We start from the raw sequence: 13,122 nt of genomic DNA, 5'->3' as shown, positions 1-13,122 counted from the left end.
GTAGTCTGAGCTCACCTAATACTAAGCCAAATGGCATGTGAAATTTACACAATAGGGTTTGGGGTCTTGTTCCTTTCTTTATGCCACCTTTGGTTTCCCAAGATGATCTAATACCCAAAAAAATCACAGCTATGGTGAAGATGAGGGTGCTCAGAGGTGTAGTGTGGGTTTCTCGGAAATCCCCACTAATGATTATCTCTCCCAAGGAGGAGTACCCCCCCAACAAATAAGACAATATATGGTGATGTAGTGTAGGTTTCTCTGAAACCCCCACGAACGGTCATCCCTCCTAAGGAGGAGTACCCGCCAGCAAACAAAACAATGTCTGCTACCAGATTCCCCCTTTTTGCTACAATGTAGCTACTACAAAGTCATCCCCTCGAAGGAGCAATGGCCGTGCTATCTCGATGCCTTATAAAGCGAGACGATCCTGGAGCATTGACCATTCCCTTCCCCATTCCTCCCCTGATACCCTGCCTCTGAGTCCGTTGTTCGAGCCTATGACCACACCAGAGATGGCCAGCCTTGCCCTGCACCTTTCCTGACGGTCCCTGCTGCCTCTGAGTCCGTCGGTCGAGCCTACGACCACACCAGAGATGCCCAGCCTTGTCCCTCTTGCTTGTCCCTACTCCCTGGTGCCTGAACCAAATTGTTTTGAAAAGGGTTGATTAAAGATTCATAAACCCAATAAGACTCTCATTCTGTGCTATGCTCCCACCAATGATGTCGTGGCCGCCAATCATGCAACAGAGGGGTCCCTTGGTATCATACCCAAGCCCTCCAGTCATCTACCCACTTAACTGCCTCATCCCTATGCTACCACCAAGCCAGTAGATATTCATGTTTCATATATTATATGGTTCTGTAGGTGACATGATTGGTTTCACCCTAATTGAGTGTGCCATGAACATTTATAAAATAATTTTGTCTGCAGAATTGCTTCAAAGTATTTCTATTATGCTTGGTTGAAAATTGTTTAAGGAAAAAATCTTTTTAATAGTAGAATGGTATTCATTTATTATTCATAGTCATGACTGTAAACAAGTCAAGCCTAAAACTATTAAAGTTATAAAATAATTGGAACAATTTTATGAATAAAATCCTTTCATCTATAGCAATTGCAACTTTGCTTGCCCAGGCTCACTTGGTTAAGTCTTTGATTCATATTTTTCCCTTCATATTTATCATCCTCACTCAGCATGTTGAAAACTGGAAACCCATTGTGATTTAGTAAGTTATATGAATACATATGATAAGTTTTCAAAATAGTTTTTCTTCACAGCTTCCTGGTCATTTACAAGTGCGGCTTCAAGGATGCAGAAATTTCCCACCTTCAGGATCTCCAGTCCCTGGCTGTCCTCCTTCATCTCCAACATCAAGCCAGTCTCAACAGATCACCCGTGGAGGCACACTGCATTTACTTACTTCTCAACCCAGGTCATCCACTCAAAGTCATGGAAGCACAAGACCTGCTTGTCGTGGGGCTTTATTACGCTGGCTTCAGCGGTTGCAGTTTAAGATGGGTCAAATTGAACTGCAGTCATCGGCAGCCACTCAGTTCTATTCTGTGTAATTTTAAGGTTTAACTAAAGCATTTTTATCAGTATAGAATTGGTTAATTCCCAAGATGAATATACATAGTATATAAGTAATTATATTTATTATAATACTTTAATTTTATGAATTTGAGTCATTTTATGAACTTGTTTCATGCACATAGGATTTTTAAAGAGTATCAGGTAGTTAATGCATTTCATGATGCGTTTTTTTTGTTATTGTTCAAATTGTTGTATCCCATGTTTAAGTGGCAAATGGATAGTTTCTTATACAACTTTAAATCTTATATTCCAAGCTTTATGTTATGGATACATTTCTGAAAATCAGAAAAAATTGAATTAGATTTTATAATTATTATTAGTGTTAAAGATAGGTGATGTGTGTCATCAAAAAGTTGTTCTTATACATGTTATGTTTTTTCAATATTTAAAGAATATTATTTATTCAACAATATTTTTATAAGTATAGCATAATTCTAAATAATTATTAAGTTTTGTTGGGCAAAGGATCATAAATATTTAGCAATAATTTTAAAATATTCCTTTATTTCTCGGGGAAAGGAATGGTAATATGACTGTATCTTTGGTACGGTAATTGGCAATAAGTCGCTGTAATAGCTATGGAACTGATTTAAGTAACCAAAAATCAGGAATTTGTGTGCTAAAAGTTATCTGTTAAATGAGTTTTTCCTGTTCTTTAGAATTGAAGTCATGGTGATAAAATTAATATGTAGACTGCAGAAGCTGACTATCAAGTATTGAAACAGAAAACTGCCAACAAATGTATAAATTCTTAGAAATTCTGTTTAGAAAATGTACTGCATTAATCATAAGCCAAGTTAATGACTTTCAAGTAAGGTAATGAATAATTTATAAAGATCCAAGCTGTTTTACTTCCACTAGATTTTTACCTCAGCTCTATATCCAAAAATGCAACTAATTCATTTGATGTTAGGATGTTTTTACAGAATCTTACGGAATATGCACCTTGTGCATATTGTTGGATGCATGTGATTTCTTGCAATAATTATTAGGGAATGTAAAAAATAATTTTTTAGGGTGAGCTAAGTAACTGTGGTTTTTAAAGGATGTTAATTTCTGGATAATATGTATACACCATAGTCATTTTTTTCTGAAAGCTCCTTAATGAATTTTGACATCCGTTGATTCCTTATGGGATTTGAATTTTAGTATCTAATGGTGAAGATCAATATGAATTTTTTTTAAATGCCCTATCAATGACATGCATTTATCTAAAGGCATATCATAGTTTATAAAAAATTCATTGTACCAGATAATATTTTTAATTTGGCATTTAATGTACTCTCTTTTTATAATTAATATTTATTTCCTCTGACAATCTATTTATGTGGAAAAGGATATCACTTTTATGTAAGGAACTTCCATTTTAAAGAGGATAGAAAAAATAATTTTGTTGAATTTTAATGATGCCGGAAATTTTTCGTGACTATATTTCAAATTTATTTGCTGGAAGCTAATTTAGTTGAAAGTTATAATTATGATTTTTGAATATTATATTGTTTTATAAAAATCAATTCTTATATTTTTTATGTCAATGTATCTTCCTACAATTTTTATTTTCATTTTGCAGTGGTAAGTAGGCCACGTGTGAATCACATCTGTGTAAAGAAAACTATGGCAGTGGATTTTCTCTTAGTGAAAAGCATTGTAACCACTTCTTTAAGATTGTTTTCTGTCAACGCCACTTCCAGTTTTTTTCTCAAATATCTTACACAATACCAGTTACCTATACCAAAACATTTCCATAAAATTCTGGATTGCAGTGTTTTCTGGTGGCTGGCTGTTTTCATCATCACAGTCAATTTACAATGGCAGTTCCTCAAATATTATTTCATTGCTTAAGTCTTGAATTCCAGTTAAAAACCCATTATTGTGTTTAAATTGTTAGGTTAGTCGGCCCTATAGGCGAGTATCTGGCATTATAGACAGGGAAACTAGGTACCCATTTATTTAAAGATTGAAAAAGCACTTACTTATGGTGTTGTTCAAATTGGAAGTAAAAGGAACCAAGATGGAAATTTAATTTGGTTTTAAGTGTTGGAGAAGGGGTTTGATATCCTAACTCTGCAGGAATTATATACTTGAGTTTACAAAAATGACCCATCCAACTGTTGGAAAATTTCAAAATTTCCAATAATTTGAAAATAATCCAAAAATTATTGGACAAATAGTTTAATGAAATTTTCCTCCAATATTTACTTGGTTCCAAAACATATCCTCTTGCATTTTTCACCCCTTAATGTATTAGTCAATAAATATTGGTCAAACCATCAGCAACAGAATCATCCATCTTTAATATTAATCATCAGACATTATAGGTTCAGCAGATAACTGTAGCAGCCCATATACTGCATAGAGACTGTTGGTTGCCTGTTAAACCATGTGGCTCAATATGTTCTGATCGATTTTTTTGGTATTAGAAACCCTATTGATTGGTATTTAGTTCCTAATAAATTTTAAGTAAGTTTCAATTTTATAATATTGGAGGAGAGCTATTACCTATGTTTTTGATTTTATAAAGTTTAAATAATGTAGGCATTATTTTGGGATGAATATTCAAAGTTAATACTACATTTAAAAAAGCTTGCTCATCAATTTTCTTTGTTGCAATTCAAGGAAAGGCATCTCCTTCTTTGTCATCATCCTATCCCTAAACTTCTTAATTATCACAATATGCAATAAATATTACCATTTCTATATGATTTGTCAGTATCACAGGACGTTCATGAGTTACAAAAGCCCTGGAGCAAAACAGAAGCTTAAGGGCTATCAGTGTTGCTGGTAATACTTCATCAACAAAATCTTTGTGGGAGCTTTTCAGCCTCACCGTTATATGTCCAAGTTGAGAAAAACATGTGCCCTGTATGGTGGAATACTCCTACACATATTGTTGGATGTCAGCTGTAACTGAAATGAATTTTTATTTCTTTAATAATTGTGGAATCTGACTGAAAAAGCACTTGTGTTTTATCCTATTGTTCATGACATGTTTTTAAATATGTGGTGGTTTATTGCAGTTTGCGGAGATCTGCCATGTGTATTTTTATGTTTAGGTTAACCATATTTCACCTAAACTTAATTAGGTTAAACATTCCAAAGATTCCTTCCAGGAAGTCTTTTTAGTTGAAGTATAATTGTAAGAAATGAGGAGTCTTTGGTTTAAGCTTACCTTTTTCTGCTGTTATTTCCAAAATTGTTTTCATAAATTATAGATCTTCTACATGGTACCCAAAGTTGGCCATGGAAGTGTTCTACTTAATTTGTCAAATGCTGTGATGTTGCACAGATTTTGGAGAGGGCTAACAATTCGAGGTGGCATCTCAGAGAAACTCCAACTTATTGTAATAAGATAAGCATAATGTTTCATGCATATTACATGGATTTTATGAATATCTTTGGAGAACTTTTGGGGATTGCCATGGTGAGTCCAACTCAATCTTTTAACCGATTATGACTTCAGCATAACAGGTCAAGTTGATGTATTTTATCAGCATTCTACTGCAGCATTAATACAAGTTATCCACATGATACGTTTCTATTCTGTGCTATTGAATGTTCATTATTGAGAGGGCCTAAGCGTTGTGTAAATAATAATAATCTTTATTCATCAAAGAGCAGCACTTGCCACATTAGATGTTGTCAAAAGGAAAACTTATAAATGCATACATTCATTCCCAGGGGGAATAGATACACCTCTATTATGATTTTACTCTTGTGAAGTCCATTTCGAATATTCACTTAGAGAATACAAGGGGTTTGAAATCAACTAATCCTCAATTATATTTTTGAACCTACTTTAGCTAGTCGGTCCTGCAGTATGGGGAATTTTGTTATGGAATTTTAAGACAAGGTTATCCAACTGGTTGAAGGTTTTGGACAATCTGCATTGGGTAATATCTAACATGTTACTTGACCTTGTATTATGGCTGTGTATATCGCCTCTTAATACTAAGTTATTTGCATAATTTTTTACATGTATTAAGCACTGGTATATGTATATGTCAAAGACCGTCATCACTCTTAGCGTGACAAATAGTGGACGACAGTGATTATGATGGTTAGAGCTGGTTATAATCCTAACTGCTTTCTTTTGTAACATAAGCAGTGCTTTTGTGTCAATTGCATGTCCCCAAAGCCTTAGCCAATAACTTAGATGACACTGGAAAAAGCCAGAATAGCTAAGTTTCAAATGTTCCTCAGGAACACAGCTTTTAAGTCTCCTGTTTAGGAAGAGATTCTTGGAAAGCTTTTTAGAGTTACATGACTTTTCCAGGAAAGATTAGTCAATAGAAAACCTTGGAGCTTGACAGCTTTGAGTTTTACCTGCACTTCTAAGGTTGCATATAAGATATTGTATTTTTCACTAATTAAAAATACTGTATTAGCTGAGGACTAGTCCAGCTTGTTATTGCATGACTTTCAGTTCTTCATGTGCCTGTTCAGAATTTTTACATTTATTTATAAAAGTAATGTTATCAGCATAAAGGATACAATCAATAGGTATATAATTGATAAGCCATTCATAATCAGCAGAAATAACAGAGGACCAAATAGAAACCCCAGGGGAACCCCATTTTTTACTTGCAAAATTTTGACTTACAGCCATTTACTTCTGCCATTTATTTTTTTTTTTAATATGATATCATGAATTTTAGTTCAGAGAGCTGGATGTCATGATACTGTAGTTTAAGAATGATGATTTGGTGGTCTACATAATAAAATGCTGAGGAGAGGTCAAACAATGTGAGATATAAGCATAGCCTATCTTCAAAAGCTCACAGTATTTGTTTAAAGACATTCAACAGCTTGCTCTGTAAGTAGAGTTTCCAGGTCTAAAGCCATATTATGAGGCTGGACTCATTGGCAGACAAATTTTGAACAGCTTTACTTTTATTAGTTTCTGGAGTTTGTGATTACATTACATGCTTGCCTAAAATATCACAAACACTGGGGACTGCAGTATTGTTTTGGCGCAAAACTATTAATGATGAAAATTTAGTGTTTTATAAACACCCATTCATGAACTAAACAGTTTAGTTTTTGAGCAATTTTATTGTTTCCTGAACTAGGAATTAAGTAGTTAAATTTCTTTCAATTTCCCTTCCATAATCTAGAAGTATTTTTCTAGCGATTACAGTTTGCAAAATAAATGGTTCCAATATAAATTACTTTCTTACCAATATTTCATGGATGTATGTTTTGATAGTTATAATTTGTTCAGGCTAGCTAGATGTAGGTGCCCCTCCATCACCCCTAATTCATTTCAGATTAATGGTACAAACATGTGGCGATCTATTTAGAGATTTATAGGATTTGGCTAAATGTTCCTAAAGTAAGGATCTAATGTAATTGTTTGTTTGTATTTATTGACTTTGAATTAAATCCCATCTGCACAATCAATTTATATTAGTTTCCTTCTTTTTCATTGGCAAACATTAAATAAAATCAGCAGTCTATATCCTCTGTAAAGTCCTTCTAAATGGCCATTATGACGAAAGTATTCTTAAGAAATTACAAATTAAGGTTTTTTTTTTAAATTAGTGTAAAATGGCATTTCCCCAATGCAATATGAAATGGCTGCACATGTATATTTTGTAAACCAATAAATAATTCAGGAAATCGTTTCGAATACCCTTATAATGGAATAAATGCTTAGTTCATTTCATAATAGTAGTAATAAAGTTCCATTTATTTTCTGCATCACCATTTTAGCTAACCCCTCTACTTCTGCCAGACTGATGAGGTCTGACTATAGTTTATGGCTGTACTCACATAACTTTTATATAGCTTTTGTACATTTTCCTTTTACTGTCAGTCTCTTATATTTATTAATCATTAAGAAGGAAAATATAACTTAAAGTAGTTCTTATGACATACCAGGTTGTGTATTTTTAAATATTATAGTTTTTGAATTACAAATGTGTTGTAATTATTATTGGTGAAACACATTGTCGATAAATTATTCATATGTCTGGGTTATAAAAATATTTGTAAGGTGTAAGGTAATGAAAAGAGCCATAGTCTTGGTATGTGATTAAAATTGAAAACATAGTGAAAAACTGAAATAGTTACAAAATGTAATGAACTAGTTCAATAACTGGTTGAACTATGAATTTATTTTATGGCAATTATGAAAACAGAATGTAATAAACTCTATATCTTGTTTGAACAATGAATTTATTTTATAGTAGTAAGATTCCACATGTTTCTATCAATTATTACAGAGTCTAAATCAGGTTTTTACCTCAATCAGTATGACCTGGACACTCCAGGCTTTAGCCAGGTACTTAATTGCTGGGCAATCAGTTTGTGTGCTAAATCTATGTATGAATCATTGCTTAAAATGTACTGGACCTATACATATAGTTGGTACAAATAATATAGCATTACTTAAAGTCACTAAAATTGGCACTTTTAATTGAATCATTATACTGACACCTTGAAATATAGAAGTCTACATTACCCAATTAATTACGAGGGCGGTTCAATAAGTACCTGTGTTAGAAATGAAGAAACCATTTTTTCAAAACCATTTTTTTTTATTTTGCAATATAGTCCCCTTTTAGAAAGATACACTTCTCCCAACATTCTGGCCATTTTTTTAACCCCTCCAGTAAATAGGATTTGTCGAACTCTCCAAAATACACTTGTCTCGGCGATAACTTCCTCGTTTGAGCTAAATTTTTTTCCTGCGAGCCATTTCTTCATGTTAGGGAATAAGAAAAAGTCGCAGGGAGCCAGATTGGGTGAATATGGGGGGTGTGGCAGCAATTCATAATGTAGTTCATGAAAATGACAGCCGAATCAGCTTGTTGCCCACCGTGAGCAATCGCGGCACCCATCGGGCTGACAATTTTTTCATCGCCAACTTATCATGCAAAATATTTATTGCCATTCCGGTCGACCCACCCACAGCCTCTGCTACTTTGCGCACTTTTGTTTGTAGATCAGCGAGAATCATGGCATGGACTTTAGAATGATTTCCTCGGTAACCACATCTGCCGGGCATCCTGGTCACTCCTCATCAAAAACAGATGTTCGCCCACGTTTAAATTCGTTGAACCAATCGAAGTATCCCCATAAACAGCATCCAACTTTGCTTTAATCTCCTCACATTTCTTCCCATCCAAAAACAAAAAGCGAATTGCTGAACGATACCGCTCTTTTTTCATCTTAGTGAAAATCATGAAACACGTCTAACTCAAATGGCTGCCAAATCCAAACTAACCATAAAATCAGTCTGAAATTCGTTTTACCGTCATTTGATAGATGGCAGCACACGATGATAACATAAACTTCCCTCAGAAATGCCCTTTGTCGTCAAACATGGGTACTTATTGAACCGCCCTCATAGTTCACAACATCTGACTAACGTATGTAGCTATCTTATTTTTAGTCTGCATCCCTAGATTTACATCAAAGCTACAGTTTCAGGGCAACCCTGGACTTCAACTATTCATAATGCTATTATTCTCATTTATAGCTCATAGTCAAGCCACAAACATGACACTCATTCATTATTGGCTTCTAAATACTTACCCTCATCATTTGGGAGGTGTTCTGTCCTTGATTATACCCCAAAGAGATCCAGTTCAAATCTCTTATATTTTGGCTTTAATTCATCCAGGATATGGTTTTTCATTTGAACCCATTTGAAAGAATTTACGAAATTGTATTTAAATGTGGATCATGCAAGGAAGTAAGGGGAAAGAAGACATAAAAGAGGAGAGAGGAAACATATATCTACATGAAACATTAAAAATTAAACATTTCTACAAAGATATGTTGTAATACCAACAAATATTTTAGGAGTTAATATTCTAATTTATTTAAAAAAATCAATGTGGATGCAAAAATCAGATATAAGCTTTTGGATAAAAAAATATTTGATTGATATAATGCAAATTTACTTCTATTCATACTCATATAGTAATATGTAGTTGAAAATTTGGAAAAGCTAAAAAGTGTGAAGGATGTGTATGACCCTTGAGCATTTTTATACACATAATTTATAAAAATATATACAGGATAAAATTTATTTCCATTCCTTCTTTCTTTATCTAATTGCATTTCACAATATGACTATTTGTTGGATGAAAATTGCTTAATTCAATTAATAAAATGAGAGGAACCTGTTGGCAATAGAATAAAATTGATTAAATTTGTATGCATGAATCCAATTTTTTGTCTTCCATGTAACTTCTTCCGCCGGCCTCGGTGGCGGCGGGGTAACGTCCTGGCCTACCAACCCAAAGGTCGCGGGTTCGATTCCCGCCTAGGTGGATTTTCCTCCACCTAGGGCTTGGTTGTATGTAATTGTCTTCAATATAATGTCTGTAATGTAGGGTTAGGTGGAAGAAGGGACAATTAGTCTCAACCTCGCCCAATTAAGTCGATAAATAAATAAATAAATAAAATAAATAACTTAATGGAATTTGCATAACATATTGAAATGAAATTAGTGACTTTATAATTCCACAAACTATTTAAAAACACGACCCAGGTTTCCCGATTGAACATCATCACCTGATGATGACGTTCCACATTGAAACTTAGGTCGTGTTTTTAAATAAAGGGTGAGGAATTACAAAGTCAATAATTTCATTTCAATATGTATGTATCCAGGATATAAAAGTATTTAACACTATCATGTGTGAAACAGCATACTCAAGATCATACTGAAGAATGGTAGTGGTAGGGTTTATCTGAACCACCGACCCTAGGTCTGCGTAATACACAAAATTACTTGACATAAAATACCCTTTATCCTTTTTACATGGGAATTATATACATGTATTATATTTAAAAGGAAATTAAGGTCAGTATTTTTAATATACATTTGCATCCACACTATGAATCTATTTACAATCCATCAGACTAAGCCAAAGTATTGAAAGTAAATGATTACTATAAAAGCAAAAATATCCATATACCTATATGTGGAGGTACTGCTTTTAATTAATTATTACTAAAAAATAACAAAGATATCAGGATAAACCATATTATACATATTAATTGATGCGTATGTACGTATTTTGTAAATTCCAGCTATTCATCATGTTGATATATTTTGGTTCAGGACGCCATAAGTAGAAGTAACCCACAGTATGGAGAAGATGCAGGCTCAAAGTGAACATTCCTTCATTTGAAAGATTGACAGTGTCTGGAAAATCCACAATGAAATGATGGCTATTCATGGAAATGATAGCTCATCTTATGATACAGTTGTAAGGTGGAATAGGCATTTTTAAACTGGCCACAGGTCTCTCACAGACAATCCAAGAAGTGGAAGACAATCACTCAGGGACAATGCTCCCACAGTGAAGAAAATGGAGGACCTTATTCTATTAGACCAAGGAACAACCATTCAAATGACCATGAATGAGATTGATCTTAGTTATGGCTATGAGTGGAAAATCATTCATGAAGAACTGCACATGTCGAAGGTGTCAGCACACATGGTTCCATGACTACCGACTCCTTTTCAGAAGCAAGCACAGAGCAACCTGCAATCAGAGCGATGTGGCTTTTAAGTTTTGCCACATTCGCCCTATTCTCCCAGTATTCCACCAAATGACTTTTTGTTATTCCTAGAGCTCATTAAACCATTGTGGGGCCTAATTGGAGAACCCAACTGTCACCATTCAAAAAGTGGAACAATGGTTTTCAGTTCAATCTGCTAAGTTCTACAATAATGGGTTTGGAAAGGTAAAGAAAGGATGAGAGAAATATATCTCTGGATAGAAACTATGCAGGGAATTCTTAAGAAAAATAAACAAAAATAAAGTTTCTATCTTGATGATTTTTGGTAGTAATTTAAGTTCAAATTACTCCCTTGTACATATATGCAGTATTAATTTAACAATATTCATATGCTGAGTAAACCACAAGTTTCATTATCTCTTATGTGGATTACTAAACAATTCCTATTGGAAAATAATTAAATTCCTGATGCACTATGCATGTGGCTATCAGAAACAGTATACAATTAGTGTAGGGTGGTCTTTTTACAGGGTGCATTTCAAAAGTAATGTAATTTAATTTCCTGCGCCGCTCCTATTGGTTGGAGTGGGGTCAAACCACTTGGAGTAGGTGGGATGGGCGCTAATCTTTGCCGAAAAACTGGTCTCATTGCTCTCCAAGCTGTGGAAGCAGCAGGACATCAGTTATTGTAAACCTCTGCACACCGACCGTGTCACAAAAAAAATGGGATCAACAGCAGAGCAATGTTACGCAATTACTAAGTTTTATGTTAAACTGAAAAACCTCTTGAGGAGACTAATAAAATGATTTGTGAGGCTTACAGGGGCTCTGCTCTCCCCTACTCACAAGTTTTGAGGTGGTTTAAGGCCTTTAAGGAGGGCCGGGAAGAGGTTCACAACGAACAATGCTCAGGGCAACCATCAAATGTGGCTCGTAGTTGAAAATTGTTGGACTCTGACCGTCGATTGAGTATCAAGATGGATGCCAATGAACTTAACTTGCCATTTAATGTTTTGTTTCGCATTGTTACTGAGGAGTTAGTGATGAGGAAAGTGTGCGCAAAGCTGTATATATTGATATATATACAGGTATATAGAAATGGGCCTGCAAATTGCTTGACAGACTTGGTTGAGACTAAGCTGCTGGGAAAAAGCACCACACCATCCTCCTTGAGTTCCAAGGAGAGTTACATAACCCATCCCCAGCATGAGTCTGAGAACACGCTCGAGTCCCGGCTTAGTTCTGACCACCAGCTTGAGACAAGTGTGAATACAAATGAAAGCCATCTGAATTCAATGCACATTATATGGCAAGGGCTGAGAAAAAGGGAAATATTTTGTAGAGGCTACATTCTTTAAGTCATAATTAGAAAAAAGAGGAGAAAAAATCCTTTTGTGTGATATGTTGAAGGAAAAATAAAATGAAAATTTCCAGAAAGTTGACTTGAAAATTTACTCACAGTGACAAGGAGAAAGTTGCTCCAGTGATACCCAGTAGTGATTCCTGGGCATACAATGTAGCTTCAAACAACTACTTTGAATATTTTTTATTTATATTGCTTGCAATACCAATTTTTTCATGCATTTATTTGAATGAACCAATTAATTTTTTCCCATTAATCAGAAGTCTTTGATGCACGTCAGCTGACTAATTGGGAATTTATAAGTGAACACCTGCAGTAATTTAAACAATGTAATTCAAATCATCCAAATAACCATTTTTCATCATTACATTTACCACTATCCAATTAAAGTTCATATTTTGTAGAATCAAACTACTTAAACACTTTTATACACGACTGCCCTATAGAATGTTTTTCATTCCACCAAGATTGAGTCTGTTATATTCAGCTGAGTGTATGTGGATAGATCTTAACTCAGGAGACCATTGATATCAACAAGCTAGCTAATTAGTCAGTCAGATGTAACATGTGCCTATATTTGCTCCATTCACCCTTAGTTAGTATTAGTTGATTTGCAGGGCTGTAATGGTCGTTGGTCTTAAATGAGTTCGACTGAAATTCTGAACAGTTCCAATGGCT

At 34.4% G+C, this 13,122-nt stretch overlaps 1 protein-coding gene across 1 annotated transcript in view; it reads left to right on the top strand.

Annotated features, from left to right (window-relative positions):
- Positions 1-7,770, top strand: part of unc79 (UNC-79 domain-containing protein) — a 197,243-nt gene extending 189,473 nt beyond the window's left edge. Inside the window, exon 53 of the mRNA XM_071582616.1 lies at positions 1,283-7,770. Coding sequence (XP_071438717.1) covers positions 1,283-1,573 — 291 coding nt within the window. The 3' untranslated portion in view covers positions 1,574-7,770. The remainder of the gene's footprint in view (positions 1-1,282) is intronic.
- The last annotated feature ends 5,352 nt before the right edge of the window (positions 7,771-13,122 follow it).

The sequence above is a fragment of the Hetaerina americana genome, unplaced genomic scaffold (assembly GCF_022747635.1).
Source record: "Hetaerina americana unplaced genomic scaffold, ioHetAmer1.1.p SCAF_12, whole genome shotgun sequence".
Lineage (NCBI taxonomy): Eukaryota > Metazoa > Arthropoda > Insecta > Odonata > Calopterygidae > Hetaerina > Hetaerina americana.
Note: the sequence above shows the minus strand (reverse complement) of the source record. Positions and strands in the feature narration are given on the sequence as shown.